Source organism: Castor canadensis, chromosome 13 (genome assembly GCF_047511655.1).
Source record: "Castor canadensis chromosome 13, mCasCan1.hap1v2, whole genome shotgun sequence".
Classification (NCBI taxonomy): Eukaryota; Metazoa; Chordata; class Mammalia; order Rodentia; family Castoridae; genus Castor; species Castor canadensis.
In genome coordinates, this window is record NC_133398.1 from 6,763,682 (window position 1) to 6,783,136 (window position 19,455).

Genomic DNA, 19,455 nt, shown 5'->3' on the forward strand with positions numbered 1-19,455 from the left:
CCCTGGGCCCTGCAGAGAGACGCCTCACCTGTGTGAGGCCCCAGGCTCAGTGACTCCTCATTTCCGGGAGGGCTGTCACCGGCTTTTCTAAGGCATGACTACGGTGAGGAAGGATTGCAGAGACGCCTGTGTGCCATTATCTAGAGTTTAGGGTATGACTTGATGAAGGTCACACACGGAAAGAGCATCAAAAGCCAGGACCTGGACCCAGGTATACTGACCCCTCGTCCAGTGTTCACGGAGTACACACGACTCTGTCCTCCAGAGAACTGGAGGGAGGGAAGGCTGGAAGGGGAGAAGGCAGAGGGAAGAACTTTGAAAGACCAGGTCCTGGAGAATTTCTTTTGTCCCCTCAGCCCTGCTCCTGACGTGAGATTGACTGGCTTTTGCTCGTGCCCCGTTTCTACTTTTTTTCTTTTTTTTGGTGGTACTGGGGTTCAAATTCAGGGCCTCATGCTTGCTAGGCAGGCACTCTACCACTTGAACCACTCCAACAGCCCATCAGTACCCTGTTTCTAAATCAGTTATAAGGAGCTAGAGTCAGGGCAGGGCATGGTGGTATACACCTGTAATCCCAGCTTCTCAGGAGGTGGAGACAGGACAAAGGCAAAGTTACTGCATGACTCTATGTTGTCAGGCCACAATTAGCACAGACCCTATCTGGCAAACAGACTAAAAGCAAAAATGCTGAGAGTATGGCTCAAGTGGTGGAGCAATTGCCTAGCAATTATGAGGCCCTGAGTTCAAGCCTCAGTACCGCTATGTCAAACAGCAGTATGGTTCCTTAATCACAGAATTCATATGACCCAGCAACTGCACTTCTGGAAACACCCCAAAGACAAAGCAGGGACTTGAACCGTTCTTTGCACAGTCATGTTGACAGCAGCACTACTTACAACTGACGGACACAACCCCACTGGTGAATGAACGGATAAAATGGTTTATCCACACAATGGAACATTACGCAGCCTTAAAAAGGAAAGACACTCAGACATATGCGCCACACGCGAACCTCTTAGATATTCTACCGAGTGAAATAAGCCAGAGCCCAAAGGACTGCATGATTCCACTTCCACAAAGGACCTAGTGTGCACAAATTCACGGACACAGAAAGCAGAATGGGACGACAGAGCTGGAGGGAGGGGGGATGGGAAGACAAAAAAACGCTCTGGAGGTGGGTGGTTCTACACGGTGTGAAAGGGCTTAACACCGCTGGCCTGTCCATTTACAAACGGTTACAATGGTGAATCTTATCCTAGGCACTTTTAATCTAATTTAATTTAATATTTTTGAGACAAGGTCTTGCTACGCAGCCCAGTCTTGTCTCAGACTTGCAAGCCTCCTGCCTCAACCTCCCGAGTACCGGGATTATAGGTCTGTACCTCCATGCCCTACTTTGGCATATTTTATCACAGTACAATACATTGAGCAGGCCCTGAGTTCAAATCCCAATCCTGCCAAAAGAAAGAAAGTCTCTCTTGCACTCAGTGGTCCCCCAGGTTCATGGTTGGCAGGGGAGGAGGACAGGCCCCCCATCTCAAACTGGAACTCACCCCGTTAGCTACCTTCTGCCTCTCGGCCCACCCCAGGGGCCCCGCTCACCAGGGCTCTCCCAGAGCCTCAGCCTCCATGTGCCCCATTCCAAAGTGTGTCCTGGGTTTTCCAAAGCAGGTACTGGCTGTGAGCAGTGGCGGCCAGCCTGCCCTGGCTCCAGGGGCTGTGTTTGTTTTCCCAGGGTGCCCCGTTCCGGTCTCCGCCCTGCCCACAGGAGGGAATGCTTTAAAGAGATGTGGTTTCTTTTGTTGAGAGTCGTCGCGAAGGCTGCAATCCAGGGTTTATTTTCCTAACGTGCTTGGCATAGCTCAGCGCCCCGAGCAGCTCTCAGCGTTTGATTTGGGGGGAACCCGAGCCCCTGGTTTGTTCTGAGTCACCAGTAAGCCACAGCGTCCTCAGCCAGTGCTGGGGGTGGGGGTGGGGGGAGGCTTGGAAAATCACTGGCAGAAATAGGCTAGAGGTACTGGTGGCTTTGCAAAAACAAAAGATTTTTAATTTTTAAAAAATTCTGAGACTGCTAAACTGGCGGGTTGAAAAGGCATCGATTTTCAGATTCATTAGTCTCCCCGTGGGCCCTCGTTTCTCTAACAGGAGGGCAGCCCCAGACCCCACACTTCCGAGACCTCAGTGAGGTGCAGGCCTCCTGAAGGCCGAGATCGTGCTGCCCTGGGGTCCTCAGAAATGGCACCCAAGGCCCACACACCCACTTTGTGTGTGTGTGTGTGTGTGTGTGTGTGTGTGTGTGTGTGGTGTGGGGATGGAACCCAGGGCCTCAGGCCTGCTAGGCAAGTACTTTGCTACTGAGCCACTGCCCCAGCCTTGGTTGCCCACTTTCTTTTCATTTTGGGGGGTTTAAACTCAGGGCTTCACATTTGCTAGGCAGGCGCTTTACTGCTTATGCCACACCTCTGGCTCTTTTTGCTTTAGTGATTTTTCAGACAAGGTCTTGTGTTTTTGTTCAGGCTGGCCTTGGACCTCAGTCCTCCAATCTCTGCCTCCCAAGTAGCTGGGATTACAGGCAGGAGCCACTGCACCCAGCTGGTGGTCCACTGTTGAATAGGTCCGGTGGTGTGGACTGGGCTCACCAGGAAGAGGGAAAAAGAGGTCCCTTCTTCCCCAGCTTTTTTGGAATCCCAATACTCAACAGTGGGAAGGGGCACTTGACCAAGGGAGAAAAAGGAAGTCTCTGGCAGCCTCCTCCCTCCACAGATGCAGAGAAGCCCAGAAATCTCACTGCCGGAGCACCATGGTCCCCGGCAGATCTGGGGGCCACTTCCAAGGCAGTGGTTCATTGGGTGAGCACCCAACTTTATTCCACCTGATCTTATGCCCAGTGTGTCATCTGTCCCCAAGTTTGTGGGAATACTTTTTCCCAAGGAAATGGCCTGGAGGCCTCATGAGCTCTCAGGAAGGGTGACTGGGCCCCATGCGGCTGCCAAGGGCACCCACTATCTGCTGAGCCATCTGGGTGCTCACATCCCCAGCCGACACTAGCCGTTCTGGGATTTCTCTGGGGAGACCCATTAATTGGAGACCTTGTAGCTGCATCTGGGAGAAGCCCGTTTTCCCCTGTCTGTCCCCACCAGGGCCAAGACCACCTGACTCCCTCTCGCCACACCTGGGTCCCAGTCCTCTCCTTCCTGTTCTTCTCTCTCCCCTCCTTCCTTCTTCAGTCTTTCTTTCCTTTCCTTTCACCTGCAATTTCTTCCTCCCCTGTCCCCACTCCACAGCCTCATTCACCAGGGGAAAACCAAGGCCTCCCTCCACCTGGAGGGGAGCGGCCCAGAGCCAGCTGAGGTCCTCAAGGAACAACGAGCCAGGGACACCCCCTTTACCCCTGGGTAAAACTGGACCCCTTCCTTCCACCTTGCATCAGGGATCTAAACTCCAGCTCCCAGGACACGTTGGCCTAATTGCTTTTACCCAAGGTAGAGAGAGTGACCAGGCCACTGCAGTGAGCCAGAGGTGGACACCAGGCGAGGGAGCTGAGCACCCAGCATGGCGTGCTCGATGCAGACTGGCAGTGGCGGGTGTTCTCGAAAATGGCTCTGTGGGGTCTCAGGTGTCCCCAGGATACACCTCCTCCAGCCTTGATTTCAGACTGGTCTCAGTCACCTCTGTCTTCCCAGGACCTCCTCTTGTTTGAGAAGCTAAGGCTCGCAGCCAACCTGAGCACCCCTGGGACCCTGAGGCTGGTGCAGTAAGTGGGGTCCCCAGGGATGCCAACCCTTCCTCTCTCACCTCTCCAGACACAGGTTGAGGGATTAAAACAGGTGCCAGAGCCCCCAGCAGGTCAACCTAGTCCCCCAAAGTGAGGGACAGGGCTGATGTCCTCAGATCACCCCACTCCCCTCTCAGGACTGGGCCAGCTGTGGGACATTGATTCTCCCCCTGCTCTGCTCCCCACTGAACCCGTGCAAGCCCTTGCCTTTTGCTTCATCCTCATCTTCTCCCCTCCCCCAGCCTTCTTTCTAAGGATTCAGGACTCTGTGATCCTGTGACTTTTTGAAAACAGCCACTTGGGTGGACTGTTTGTTTTTAAAGCCCCTTCCTGATGACCTTTGACTCCGCAGGGAAGTGAGGCCTCGCTGGCCCTTCAGGGATGGGCCACAGCACCTAGGAGGCTCCCCAGGCAGACTGCGGGGTAGGGGCCAGGCATCCTCACCCCAGGACCCCTCTGGAGACCCAGGCTGGGTGGTATGGGTGGAATGAGGGGCAGAATTTGAAACCCAGCTGTGAGACTCAGTCACTTTGCTCCTTCAAAGCCTCTGGTTCCCCAGCTTGTAACACAGCCACAGTCCGATGGCATCCACTTCCCAGGCGATGCAACGCAGGAGTGAGGAAGCCAGGGTTGCCTCCTGGGCTGGGCAAAAGGGCAGCGCACTTCCCCGAAGTCACAAGTTCCCCCACTCGAGGTAGCTCCGACCAGAAGAAGGTCCCCTCGGCAACCCACCCTGCCACCCGCACAGCCTCGACTCTGCTGTGGGCAAGAGGGTCCCTCCAGTGTCCCCGTGCCCATCGGTGGCCTCCCAGTACCCTAGAAGTGCGGTGGCAGCGTCTCTTCCAGCGGCACATGGGCATGCGGCCTCTGTGCTCCACATGAGATCGCCGGAAGTTCAAGGACCCCGCATCTGGGGGCCCCCCAGCCCAAGGCACCGCATCTGGGGGCCCCACAGCCCAAGGCACCGCATCTGGGGACCCCACAGCCCAAGGCACCGCACCTGGGGGCCCCACAGTCCAAGGCCCCGCATCTGGGGACCCCGCAGCCCGGAGACCCCGCACTCCGACCGCCCAGCGTCTCCGCCGACCCCGCGCGCTCCCCCGGCTGCCCCGGTTCCAGTCCCGCGCCCCCGGGCCGCCGCACTCACCGCACTCACCGTCCTGCGGCGCCGCCTCGCTGCCGCTGCTGCCCCCGGACGGCTCCCGCGCCGCGCCCGCCCGCGCCTCGGCCCTGGCCGCGGGCCGCCCCGCCAGCCGCCCGGCCGCCGCCACCTCCTCCAGGTCCAGGAGGTGGCTCACCGTGAAGTTCTTGCGCGCCTGGGCGCAGTCGCCGGGCCCCAGCGCGGGCGGCGGCGGCCCCGGGCCCAGCACCGGCTTGTCCAGCGCGAAGGCGGCGGCGGCCCCGCTGTCCATGCCCGCGGCGGCCCGGCCGCGGCTCCCGCGGGGTCCCGGCGCGGGCGGAGCGGCCCCCGCAGCCCCGCAGTCCCCGCCGTCCCCGCCGCCCCGCCGCCTCCTCGCTCGCTGCGCGGCCGCCGCCGCTCACGCACGTCGGGGGAAGAAAGTTTCCGCCGCCTCCCCGGCCTCGCTCGCGCCTGATCGCGCGCTCTCCCCGCTCGCTCTCCCCGCTCGCTCGCTCGCTCGCTCGGCCGCACGCCCCTCTTGAGGCGGACCTCGCCCCGGCCTCCCTCCCCGCCGCGGGGAGGGGTCCTCCGCCATCGGGCGGAAGGCGGGGCCGGGAGGGGGCGGGGGTCCTCCCCCTGCCCCCCACTTTAGGGAGTGAACAGGTCCGCGTGGTGGTTCTCCACTAAGTCCCCCAACGAGAGTCCCAGAGGTGAGGCGAGAGGGATTGGCAGACCCCCCCCCCAACTTTTACCAGTTCCTCCACAGGTGGTGGGGGCGCGACTCTGAAACAGTTGACAGGGAAGATGTGCAAAAACTCCTCACTGTCCCCAACGCCACCCCCGCAACCCTGATGGAAAGAATCGAGGACCACCTGGTCCACCTTGTTCCCTCCACCCTGTCCTGGGCTCCCTCCCCCATAAAGTAAGCTCTTGGGGTATATGCAAGGGTCATTTCACTCGCCCTCCCCAGCCATGACACCTCATTGCACACCCCAGTCCGACCCAAGGCCCCCCCCCCAAGGAAAATCAAGCTGGGAAGAGTGGGTTTTCCTCCAAAATTCACAGGGAGAGACAGCCAGACTGACAGATGGATGACAGGGAGAGAGGGACAGTTTTGCCCTTGTTTTGTTTTTCAAGGAAAGCCCAGAAAAAATATACAGGATGAGCAGACCCCAGACTCTGAGCCCTCCTGATGCCCCAGGTCTTAGCCTGTCCTCTGTCCCCCTGCTGTCACCAGAGAGGCATAAAATCATATCAACAAAAACAGCCCCACCAGGAGAAGGCCTTCCGAATGTCCCCCCGGGCATCCACTCCCACACCAGCAGCCTGGCCTCCATAGCAGTCATTTACTTGGGGGTTTTCTGCCAGAAGGAATCAGCCCCAAACAAAGCTGAGTGTCCTCTGAGTGACTTCAGCCACAACAAGCCATCGCACATCTGCAGTTAGGTTGAAGATCTGTAAATGACAGGGCTGTCCTTCCTTGGAAATCTGCTCCAAGCCATGTCCAGTGAGAAAGGCTGCAATGGTGCCTTCCCTCCTCCCAGGGGGCTGGAGAGGGCACAGTGTAGGCACTGAGGGTTCTCAGTGCTGCCCATAGTGTATGTGACTGACCAGTCTTCTGGAGGACAAGAGCCAAGCAGGACTCTGCAAAATGTGTGATGGAGCACCCAGCAAGTCCCTGGAGTAGAGACTGTCTCCGAGGGCTCAGAACAGCCTGAGCACGCCAGCCACTGCTGTGTAACTTCAAACATGGCACCACCCTACCCTGAGTCCAGCTCCTTCCCTCTAGATGGGGGTCAGAGCTAGGAAGTGCCATGTTGGGGTCTCTTGGTGGGCCTGGTGTCAGAATGACTTTCTTTCCCACTCACTCAGTCCACACGCCCTGTGCAAGTGGGAAGGTGATGTCCCTCATCTCTGTGGGATGGCGGTGCTCTGGCTGTGGGCTGCTGGATGGAGTCAAGACCTCACAGTGGCCTTAGGCAATCTACCAGCCTCTTGCCAGTCTTTTGCCTCAACTGTAAAATGAGCGGTTAGGCGGAATACATGAGTTGATATGTAGGATACCTGGTACCTGGTGTATTTAACAGTAAGTGTTAACAATTATTATTTTCTGGGGGGTTTGTTTCTTTGTTTTGTTGTGCTGGGGATGGAGCCCATGCTTAGGCAAGCATGCTTAGGCAAGCGCTCTACCACTGAGCTACATTCCCAGCCCCAAAATTATTAGGCTTTGAACAACTCCCCCAAGAGGTGGTGCAGGGTGGATGCTTAGGTTTGAGTCAGTTCAGCACCGCTGAAGAGCTGTGGCCTCGGGCGAGTCACTTGCTCTCCTTCCAGGCTCAGCGCCACCATCTGTAATAAAGGATTCAGTCTGAACGGTGCTGGCACTGAGTTGTTACCGACCTTGTCGGTCCTGGGAGGAAGGCTGGGCCTTACAAGATGGAAGAGACAGGCAAGGAGAGTTTCAGCCTGAAAATACAGCCGAGAACAAGACTTTACCCCAGGGAGGGCAGAACCCAGGGATTTGTGACCCAGAAGGGATGTAGCTATAAAATAATTTCTCTGTGGCTCAGATGAATCTAAGATTGTGACCCAGAGTAGGGCTTGAAGGGCAAGCAGGACCCTGGTTTGAACCTCAGTTTAACTAGTAGCTACTGACCTATGCATGCCTGTGGCAGAAGGGTGGGAAGGCTAAAGGAAGCAAGCGGGTCCCTGCTGTCCAGGAGCCCATGGAAAACAAGCCAACGGGGAGTTGGTGACTCCGTTGGAGGCTGGGTCCTGGACCTCACCTTATGTGAAAATGCTTATTTTCCCTCACCTCGAGACCTCATGGTATAAGAAAAAAATGTTAACTTTTCTTCTTTTTCTTTCTTTGCAGTACTGGAGTTTGAACTCAGGGCCTTCACCTTGAGCCACTCCACCAGCCCTTTTTTGTGATGGGTTTTTTCAAGTTAGGGTCTCTCAGAACTGTTTGCCCAGGCTGCTTTGAACTGCAATTCTCCTGATCTCTGCCTCCTGAGTAGCTAGGATTACAGGTGTGAGTCACTGGCCATGTATGTTGTTTTAACATAGGTGTGGGCTGGGGGTGTAGCTTGGTGATGGAGCGCTTGCCTTGCCCATGCAAGGCCCTGAGTTTAATCTCAAGCACTAGAAAGAAAAAAAAAAGTGTGTGGGAAGTTGTTATAACAACAAATAGAAAATTCACTCACTGAGTCAAAGATTCTGCAAAAATTAAGACTTTTGATAACATCACCCCCAAGAACTTTGTATCTTCTTACCACTGGCGTTCCCTGATTCATTGCTAGCACGAGCAATTATAATAACTTGCAAATAATAATAATCACATTTCAAAAGGCATTTTTGCTTTAATCTGCATATCTTGAATTGTTGATGAAGGCAAATATCTTTTTTTTTTTTTTGCTGGCACTGGGGTCTGAACTCAGGACCTCAGGCTTGCTAGGCAGGTGCTGTACCATTAGATCCACTCCACCAGTCCTTTTTTGTGTTGGGTTTTTTGAGGTAGGGTCTCACAGAAACTATTTGCCGGGGTTGGCTTTGAAACTTGATCCTCCTGATCTCTGCCTCTTGAGTAGCTAGGATTACAGTGAGCCACTGGCACCCGGTGGCAACTATCATTAGTATTTAATGGCACTTGTGCTTCTCATTGATGACCTGTCTGTTCATAGTCACTGATCTGCAATCAGATTGAGCTACATTTCTGTCAGTCTTTAGCCACCACAACTGCTCTGCAAGAAACTTGATCATCAATCAGTCAAGGACCAGACCCATTTCACAGATGGGAAAACAGAGGACAAGTAATGTCCTGCAGCTCTGTTCATCTGAGAGCCTGGTGGGCAGAAGACACCTGAGCAGGGAGCTCACGGGAGAAGTCCTGGGAGTCATAAACGCTTCAGGCCCATGGGACTCAGGTGTGACCAGGAGTGACTGTGACAGATCACAGTGCTTTGTAAATATTGTGTCAGGCTGCCATCACAGCGGGGTGCCCTTGTCATCCCATACCTGAGGGACCTGGAGCTGAGCCCTAGGGGCAGGGAAGCTGGCTGTCCCTCAGCTCACTGCTCGAACTTTCCAAGCCTTAGTTTCCTTCCTGACCATCTCCTGGATGGGATCCCCTGTGTAGACTGGGTCTCAATTCTCGGCCAGGGCCAAAGCCTGACACAGTCTGCCCTCCAGATGCACGGGTTCCTCATCCCTAGATTAAACCAACCTAGGATCAAAAATAGTTTTTTAAGCTGGCACCAGTGGCTCATGCCTGTAATCCTATTTACTCAGGAGGCAGAGATTAGGAGGATCGCTGTGCTATTCGAAGCCAGCCGGGCAAATAGTTCTTGAGACCCTATCTGGAAAAAAAACTTTCACAAAAAAGAACTGGCAGAGTGGCTCAAGCAGTAGAGCACCTGCCTAGCAAGCGTGAGGCCCTGAGTTTGAACCCCAGTACCACCCTTCCTCCAAAATACTATGCATTTATGCAAGGGACTTGAGCATCTGAGGTTTTGGTCTCCATGGGGTCCTGAAACCATCCCCTGTGATACTAGGGGACAACTGTGCCCTTTGGGAAGATGCTTCTGACCTACCTGCAGCTTCAAAAATGAAGCTGAGCTGCAGCGTGGCAGGGCTCACACTTACTGAACCTTATTAAAGCCAGGCAGCCCTCTCACAACTCTCATGCACAGAAGGTAAACTGAGGCTCAGAGAGCTTTAGTGTGCATCTCCATGAGCACCATGTCATCATGCCACCATGAAAGTTTCAGGCTAAAAAGTTATCTTTTCCTCTTGAAGAATTATTCTCTTAAAAAAAAAAAGGACCAAGTCATGAAGCCCATTGCCTTTTTTGGCTTGGCTACCAGGAAACCCAAAGCCAATGTATGACCTAATCACAGTAATTCTATCTGTCCAGGTGTGACTTGAAGGTTGATAAAGCCATGATAGCAGGGAGAACCTGTCCTGAGTGGGAAGGCCACCTGTAGGCTGACCCTGCTGTGTAGTTGCTGTGTGATCGCAGGTTGTGTTCTTTCCTCTCTTACAGGGAGAAAGGGAGAAGCTGGTATGAGGTCGGCCTCCATACATGGTGATAGAGAGAGATGGCCGGGGGACTGGCAGGCTGGGAGCCAGAATCCGCATCGCCCAATGGCAGGAGATGCCTGGCCAGTTTGGCAGGCCACCACTGCCAGGGTGACAAGGAGGCAGGTCCGGCTCCTGAGGACCCCCGCAGGGCTGAGGAAGGCTTGGACCTGGGTCAAGTCTCTCCTTGGTACAGGGTTCCGGGGGACAGAGCTTGGTGCCCATGCTGGGTTCTAGACCCTGGGTGACAGCCCCTCACCTTCCAATGGGAAAAGACCCTGAATGACCATTGCACAATGATTTATTGAGCACCCACTGCATACTGAGGCATCCAGGTGAGCACCGAGCCATGCCCTGGTGGAATACCCAAGGGCATGCCGAAGTCAGACAGGGGCAGCCTGAGCCCAGGGGCCAAGCTCAGAGGGGCTCAGCAGTTCTGTTCCAGCAAAGACGTCTTCCATGGTGCTCGTGGGACAGACACCACTCCAGGGCACCCGTCCATGGAGAACTCTCTCCAGTCACAGGTGGAGAAACTCAGGCTCAGAAGAGAAAGTACTCCCCAAACCTGGGAACCCCCCCACCTCAGTTCTTGGGCTCTCCTGACAAACTGCCCGCCTGCCCTGCTTCCCCAGGGTCCAGGGAAGGAAGCCTAGAGGAGGCCAGGGCCTTCCCAATGCTTCCAGACCCTTGGGCCCTGCCCTGCTCCCATTCTGGGCCCCAGGACTTCGTGCTGTGATGGCTGGGCAGAGGCCTTTACCTCCACTGCTCACAGACCAGGTGCAGAGGCCAGAAGGATGCGGACCAGACTCAGCTCGCCGGCTTAATTGGGGATGTAATAGTTATTATTTATAACTGACTCTTGAGCCCTCGCCAGGAGGGTGCGTCACAGCCCGCCCGATGCAGCAAGTGCTAAACAGTTAAACCAAGGCTCTAACTGACGGCAAAACTCCCTGTGGGCGCTCACTTCCTCAGTTCGCTGATTGCTGATATTTTGGGGTGAAATATGATCATTTTTGCGATCAAAGAGATCAGAGTTCCAAAGGGGGAAAAAAACGGAAAAAAGGAGGAAGGGGGGGTGGTCTCTTTTCCTCAGACTTACGGGTCTGCTAAAGTTTCTTTAGACGTGCAAAGATTTACACGCCTTTCTGCGGGGAGCCTTGACGGCTGCTGCTGGTCCCACCCTCCCCGGCAGGCGCGGAAGTCATTGAGAAATGAGCTGGCCTCCCGTAAGTAAGCGCTCTGGTGGCCTCTGAGAAGGGGAATGCCTAATGACTTTTTTTTGAAGTCGAGGTCAAGGTTTTTTAAATAAAACAATCTGTATTTATGCAATTTCCTTTTTAGCTGTAGCATTGGGTATTTTTCCCTTTCTTTCTTTTTTTTTTCTGGAAGCAGGAGGTGATGTGGGGGAGGGAGGACATCATTTTTCTCCCAGACAACGCATCCCCTAATGAGATACATTTATTTAAAAATCCGTCCATCATCACCTTGTCAGGCTCTCCGACTGGGACGGGGTCTCCCTCTTCATTTGTTTTGGATTAGCGTTGGCCCCCGCAGTCAGTCGGGCTGGCTCTCGCTGTCACAGGTCTCCCCTGTACCTCCTGGGGACCTCAGTGCAGCTTTGATGACTGCATCTTGTGCCCTCCCCACCCCTGCCTCGGCTGATCACTCACATCTTAGTATGGCTCCCTCCTTCAGGTCCTCACCCTCCCTGCCTACCCCACCTGGCTCCACTGCTCAATCCTGGTTCCCTGGACTCTTCGGGGCCCTCTCCTTGCCCCAGGAGGAGGTTTGGCTTTATGGTTGTGCCCGTGGCTCTGCCCTCTCAGATCTGAGTTCGAGTTCTGCTTTGGACTCCTTGATGCCTGGCAACTATGGGCCAGTTACCCAGATTCTCCAAACCTTCTTCACTTGGTAAATGGGGATTACAGGATTAGGGTGCACAGGGCCCCCGGAGGCCTGCTGTGTACGTCTCTGTCTGCCTGGTCTCTGGCCTGTGGTGCACATCCACTAAACCGGGACCTGGAGCAGAGCACGTGGGCATGACCTTGTCTGTTTCTCCTTTTTCCCCAGGAAGCTGCATCAAATCCAGGACTTAGTGACTCTGTCAACAGGGGTTTGCTGAGTGTACTCACTGCACAGGACCCAGGCTGGGCACTGGGGACAGAATGGGAGCAGATGGCAGTGAAGTCGCTAAGCCGATACTGACAGAATAAGGAGTGAGAAGATTGGAGCCCGTGAATAAGGGAGGACTTCCTTGGAGAAGGGGCAACAAGACCCCATCGAAGGACAAGCCACATTCAGCAGGCAAAACATGGCGGGATCTAGGGAGGCAAGGCAGGAGGCCTCGTGTGGAAGCGCCTGCCTCACCAGCTGCAGCCGCTGGCAGCTTTTTGTTTTTGTTTTTGTCTCACTGTGCCTCACTTTCCCCTCCATACCAGAGTTCAAAATACATTTTTAAACTGCTCTGGGGTTGAAGGCATGGCTCAAGTAGTAGAAAGCCTCAAATCCCAGTACTGCCAAAAAAAAAAAAAAAAAAAAAACCCAACTGCTCTGTATGCACCAAGGTCATGGGACAGCCATTCCTTTCTCTGCCCACTATGGGGTGGGCTGGGGCCACATCGGGAACCAGGTAGAGTGGCAGGGCTGGAGTTCAGCATGCCTGGCAGAGCAGGGGCACAGTAGGGCCCCCAGCTGTCCAGGACAGGTGCCCCTTTGGGAGAAGACCTCTTCAGATGCAAAGCCACTTTGAAGCAGGTCCCACGGGAAGGGACTGGACTGTCGAAGGAGTTGTTAGCTTGGGGGGGGGGGGCGGAGAGAATTGCCTCCCCCAGGACTGGGGCTGCTGGCTTGAGCCTGTGGGTCTGGGACCTGGGAGGGAATCAGGAAGCTTGGAGCCAGGATAAGATCAAGGCAAGGAACTGACAGGAAGAGTTCTAGGCCAACATCTCATGTCTTGACCTTGTGGGTCAAGGCCCGGCAACCATCCATCCATCCCAGAAATGGCCTGCCATGGAGGGTCTCTGCTCCACAGGAGCCAAGAGAGACCCCATCGCCTCTGCCCACCTCCTCTCCCCATCATCTCCTGACTAGTGCAGGACCCACTTCAACTTCCGCCACTGCTGGTGTGGAATCAGCTTGTCCTGGCCCTCCCAGAGCCTAGCACAGTGCCTGGCACCAGTGAGTGTGAATAGCTGTGAAGTCATTCCAGTCAAAGTGACCATGGCAGCTCATCTAGATAGCATCCAAATCCAGACAGGCTTAGACCAGATTCCACTCTGCCACCAGTGCTCTGTGGTCTTGGGCAGGTCCCTCCCTCTTGTGGCTATAAATGGAGGAACAGAATACATACCCAAGGGTGTCGGAAGGGTTCCCCGCATACGGAGCAGTTCAGGTGCTCAGGTCTGCCTTCCTGAGGAGCTGTTGGCCCTAGAATGCTCTGGGTCTCAATCTTTCCATGTGTAAAATGGACCTGTGCCTCTCAGCCACAACCAACCCTGGCCTGGCGGCCCTATCTGTCTCTGCCACTGTGGGTCTCTGTTCCCTGGCCTCTGTCTGTGTCTCCATCACAGTGTCACGCTGGGGTTGGGTTTCAGTCCCTGCCTGCCTTGTCTCTCTCCTTTTCAACTGCCAGGAATCCCATCTCCAGGGAGCCTGTTCTCCCCGGCTCTGCCATATTCCCTGTTGCAGCAGCGAGCTGGGAGAGAGAGAAGGAAAATAGCAAAGCCCGCATATTGGTTCCAGATGTGGCTCCTCTCCCAGCCTCTCCAGCAATTTAATTAAGTTCCCCAGACAGCCAGGAGGGGCTCTTAATGATCAGATTTCCCGCTCCCTCCTCGGGCGGCCACTCAGCCCACTCTGTCTCCCTGACGGATGGCCGGCCGGCAGCTTCTTCCTGCCCTGCCAGCAGTCTTGCCCAGCAGGGACAGAGGGTTTCGAGGAGGCTTCCCAGGAGCACAAAGGATCTGGGTCCCCCGCCTCTGTCCTCCCCCTCCCCACAGGGCTGAGTCCTCCTGACTGGCTCTTGGCAGAAGCTGGCTGGGCTGGGCTGCCATGGCAAAGGCTCCCAGAGGGCCCCTCCCCTGAGCTCTGTCCCCAGAGCTGGCCCGCCAAGGCCTGAGGCCAAGTGGGCGCCAGCATGGGTGTCTGGGATTGGGAATTTCTGAGTCCTGGACTCAGGGCCCACTCACCAGTTAGAAGTTGGGGAAGGCCCGGGCTTTGTGGGCACCTTCCCCCACTTTGCTTGTCAAGATGGCTAAAGCCCAGAGAGGGAAAAGGCCTGGGACAGGGTTAGATCCGCTTGCCGGGTTGGGAGAGGCAGAGGCAGGCTGCCCAGCTTTGGAAAGCAAAGCTCTCCCAGGACAGTGGCACCATGTTTCTTGGGTTTTTTCCCCCATGTGGGGATTGGGGTCCTAGGCAGGATCCTCTCAGAAGGATCCCTGGTCTCTGAGTGGGAGAGAAGCTAGGCCACCCTCAGCCCACCCCATTTTTGTACATATGGCCTGTGAGGCTGACTGAGGGCCTGGGCCCAGACTCCCTCCTGTCTCTCAGGGTGAGTGGCCTGAGGGGCTCCAAAGACTTTCTTCTCCTATTTTCCTGGGCTTTTGGGGACCTGGGGCCTCACCTTGCCTGGGAGTGACATGTACACTAGGGGGTGGCAGAGAATGGGAGGTGCCAGGTGTCACAACATCTTCCCAGGCTCCAAGCTGCTCCCTGGGTAGTGGCTTCCATAGCCCGGTGCCCAACCCAGCACCAAGGACCACAGGCAGGGAGGGCAGCTGGGGCTAGACTAGAGGGCTGCCCTTGGAGGGGGGGCTCTGGCCAGAAGGACTGCTGGAGACAGAAGGCAGGGTGGCTACTGTGAGGACAGAAGCCCCTAGAGGCCTCTCCCTGCCACCCAGCTCCTAATGCCTCAGTTTCCCCCTTGAGCCCACAGAGGGAGATAGAATTGGGGATCTGTCTATTCAGCATGAAGACTCTAAGTAAGCTGGACCTTTTGGTTAGTGAGGTCAGTGGTCAGGGTGTGAGGGGAGGAGGAAGGGAAAGGAAGGGGGGTTGGAGGCCAAAGAAATGCAGACAGGAGGGCAGTAGCTCGTGACCCCACTTCAGATATGTGCCCAGCTGGTCTGCTCTGCACCTCGGCACCCTGGACCCGCCCAGGGGCTGAGCTGGACCTGTCCACAGCAGGGAGAGAGAAGTAGTCCTGTGTGGTGTGGCGCTACATTGTCCAACTATCTCATGTGATAGAAAGGCCACCAAATTGAAAGCAAGAAAAGAGAGAGAGAATCCTGTGTGCTTGCATGTCTGAGCAAGTGGGTCGGTGTGTGCAGTGTGGGGGTGCTCGTGTTTGTGAGGGTGTGAGTGACCAGGGCGGCATCTGAGTGGGAATGCTTGTGTGCAGTGACAGCGCTCGTGTTTAGGAGCAAGGGTGAGAGGGTTTGTGAACCTGGGTTTGTGTGTTCCTGTGTGAGAGACAGACAAGAGGACGGAGGGATGAAGGCAGGCTGGGTGGTGGCGGCCTCCTAGGTTGGCCTCTAGGGAGGTCAGAGACAGACTCCAGGTCTGAATCCTGGCTTGCTGGCCTGCTGACTCTGGCATGGTACCTCTGTCTGAACTTCTGTCTCCTGCGCTGTGACACAGGTCCTGCTGTTCCTTATTTCTGGGTGTCAAGAGGAGTCAATAAGATGTGAGCTGAGCTTCCACTGTAGTTCAGGGCAACAGGACACCTTTAGGCAAAGGCCATGGTGGCTGTGGGTGACCCTCCCCCCGCAGGTGGGGATTGTGGAAGCCCTAGGAGCCCCTGCCTCTGGGGAGGGAAGTGAACTATGACTCAATCCAGCCTGGAGGGCTCCCAGGTGAGGTGAGGTCCCAGGTCCCCAGAAGCCCAGGAAAACAGGAGCAGAAAGTGCTTGCAGCCCCTTGGGCCACTCTCCCTGAGAGACAGGGAAGTAACCTGCAAGGGGACCGGGGACACTAACTGGAGTTCAGGACGGGGAGAAAGGCCATGGGGATACCTCTTGGCCCCCTTCAACAGTGAGTGTGGGTGGAGCGTCAGGGTTGGTTCTCAGCCTTGGGCTTATGTAAGGTTTCTTTCTTTTTGGCGGCTCTGGGGTTTGGCTCAGGGCCTCATGCTCCAGGCTTATGTAGGGTTTCGAGTGTCAGGTTAAGACATACTCATTCAAGAAAAGTTAGAAAAAACAGAAGCACAAAGAAAATCTCCCATGCCGGTGGTGCACTCCTGTAATCCCAGCTACTCAGGAGGCAGAGATCAGAAGGATCACAGTTTGAAGCCAGCCCAGGCAAATAGTTCACGAGACCCTAACTCGAAAAAAACCCATCACAAAAATGGGCTGGCAGAGAGGCTCAAGGTGTAGGCCCTGAGTTCAAACCCCAGTACCACAAAAAGTAAAAAAGCAAAGCAAAGCAAACTTCTCAGAAATAACAACCATTAATAGCTTGGTGTGGGGCCATCAAGAATGATCCCTGGGAGGGTTTGGTGCACACAGACCACGCCTGCACACACACAAACACACACACACACACATTCCCCTAAATGGGATCATACAGTACCCACTATTCTGAAATATGCTTCACCAAATGGCTGTAGACAGGTCTCAGGCATGCTAAGTCCTGTTTGTTAGCTGTTACCATTGTCGGACAGCTACAGAGGCAGGCTGGTCAGCTCTACTTATGTTTGTTGACAGTTTTTCATCTTTTGTGATTCACCTGTGCATGTCCTTTGACCATGTTGCCAATGGTGTTTTTGTCTTTTCTTTTTAATTTTATTTTATCATTTTTACATTTATTTACATGTGAATACATTATTTGGGCCACATTTTTGTCTTCTTGTTATTGGTTTTTGACAGTTCTTTATATATTAAGGTTATCCCTCTCTCTACATTGGCTAGTCAGAGTGACTCCTAAACCCCCCTGTGGAGTAGGACTAAGGCACAAGACCTTACCAGGATCTGAGCTCTGGGCATTTGTCCCCAGGTTCCCTATTCAGCTGGAGAACACTCGGGCTGGCTGGCCAGGCAGTGAGGGGCAGTGGCAAGGAAAGAAAAGGGTCAGAGCCCATTAAGACTCTGAGTGACAGACAGAGCCTTAATGGGAGGCAGATGGAGGAAATAAGGTTGCCCTTGCTGACAGGAGGGAGGTCAAGGGGTGTAGAGCTTTCTAAAGATAGGAGCCTGGACGACAGCCAGCCAGAGGTCCTGGCTCCACAGCGTGGTGCCCAAGGGCTGGGAGAGGGCAGAGGTCAGCCCCTCCCTTCTGCATATGCAGACCCTCTCCAGCCCAGAGCCAGAGGAGCTGGGAGGGTGCCCCAGTCCCCAAGACCAGATGTATAAATAGGTGACATAAACCAGGTTGGAGTCTGAACCCAGCTGTGCAACGTTGGGTGGGTCCCCAAACCTCTCTGAGCTGCAGTTTTCTTGCTTGTGAAATGGGTTATAGTCTCATCTGCTTAAAAGGACACCACAGTAGTCGGTACGTTGATATTTACTGGCACATAGAAAGGACTCCATAAATCAAAGTTAATTCTTGCTATTGTCACTCTAAGTGTCACCCCTCGCCCCTCTCTGCTGGCCACTGGAATGTTCTTCATTGGATCCAATGTCTGAGCTGGGAGGGCCCTCGAGTTATAGCTGAGGAAACTGAGGCCCAGGTAGGCCCAGTAGGATTCGTTGTATCCGTCCTTTAAAGCGTTATGTTCAAGTCCTAACCTGGGGACCTATGACCTTACTTGGAAAAAGGGTTATGATGAGGTCGCGCTGGATTAGGGTGGCCTCCGAATCCAATGACTGGTGTCATTTAGAAAGGGAGGGGCAGGTTGAACCAGGACACAGGCCCAGAGAGGGGCAGTGTGAAGACTGAGAGGTGGGCAGTGACAGGACCCATGCTGCCACCAGCTGACAGTGGCTGTGGCTGGAAAAGGCAGAAATGGGAACTTCTCTGGAGCCTTCTTTAGGGAGTGTGGCTGCCGACACCTTGAATTTGAACTTCTATGCCCCAGAACTGTGAGAGGATAAATTTCTATTGTCATAAAACATCAAGTCTGTCATACGTTTGGCCCTCAATATCCCCGGGTCCATCCACAGATTCAACCAACTGCAGCATGAAATATTTGGGGGAAAATTGTGTCTGTATAGAACTCATAAGGTTTTTTCTTGTCATTTTCCCTGAAACAATACGGTATAACTGCTATTCACGTAGCACTGCCACAGCCTCAGGTACCGTAAATCCCCTAGAGATGAGCTAAAGCCCGCGGAGGATACGCACAGGTTCTTTGCCAAAGCTATATGCTATCCGATGCAAGGGACTTGTGCAACCGTGGGCTCTCCTGTGGGTCCTGGAACCCATTCCCCGTGGAAACTAGGGACAATAGCACTTGGTTGCTATAGCCACAGGAGAAGTGGGTGAAGCAAGGTACAATGCAGGCTTCCCCACCCAGCTCTGCCCCAGACTCCCAGCTAGATGCTGAGTGCCCTTGGGTAGATCAGGCCTCAGTCTTCTTAACCGCCTGATGGAGCCCAATGATAGAGGGAATGTGCCGCCCCTGGGATGCCTGTAAGGGGACTGCACCATCCAGGAACTTGCCATGTTGAGGGGGTGGGGTGTCTGGAAGGGTAAATCAGGAGCAAGTTTTTCCAAACCCCCAAGGTAATACCTGGGGAGACTGAGGCACACCCAGAGCAGGGGCCCCATCCACATGGTCATTGCCACAGGTGGGAACTCAGGCCCTTCTGATTTACAAGACAACCTGGACATTTCCCTTCCTCTGTGGGCAAAATGTCCCAATGTCATTCAGGGCGTTTCTTCCTGGGGCCAGAACCAAGGTGGACCTTGTGGCCTGTAGCTGGTTTTGGGAAGCCCATGCTGAGATCGCCCTGAAGGGGCTTCATCTGGCAGCCCACCTTATCCCTCCTTTCTGCAAAATGAGGCATTTGACTGCCTGATGGCACAGAGTCTGATCTGCACACCTTTGTTTATAGGAATAGTGAGCAATTATCCGGCCCCTACTGCATACTCCGGCCTGTGGGGTTCCCAGAGCCCGACCTTGTCATGCTTTGGGGTTGTTTTCTGTATGTTATTCAGTGTTTAATCATAGACAAATTGGGCCGTTCGGAACGCTCCTTTAAAGCTTGTTTCGGGGTTGGGCAGGCGTTATCCTCTGAAACCCGGGAGACTCCAGGTCCGCAGACCGGAGGTACTGAGGACCACGGCTGGGATGGCAACGCTGGAGCGCCAAGGCCCCTTCACAGCCGGCTTTCCAGGGTCATGAAAACTTCGGGGCTCCGCTGCGGACGCAAGGCTCAGACACTGGTCTGGGGCGATGCCCGGGCCCACACGGGCGCTCCTTCTCCTAACTCAGGAACCCTGGCCCAGGATCTCAGGCGGGCACGGTTATCCCCAATTTACAGACGAAGTGTGGGTTCATTGAGTCCATCAAGGCGAGAAGTGGACGAAGCGGGCTGCCCGCCCA

The 19,455-nt window shown here is 54.8% G+C and overlaps 1 protein-coding gene across 1 annotated transcript in view; it reads right to left on the reverse strand.

The window, feature by feature from the left end:
• Positions 1–5,187, reverse strand: part of Prrx2 (paired related homeobox 2) — a 38,887-nt gene extending 33,700 nt beyond the window's left edge. Inside the window, exon 1 of the mRNA XM_074053017.1 lies at positions 4,932–5,187. Coding sequence (XP_073909118.1) covers positions 4,932–5,187 — 256 coding nt within the window. The remainder of the gene's footprint in view (positions 1–4,931) is intronic.
• Between the last annotated feature and the right edge of the window lie 14,268 nt (positions 5,188–19,455).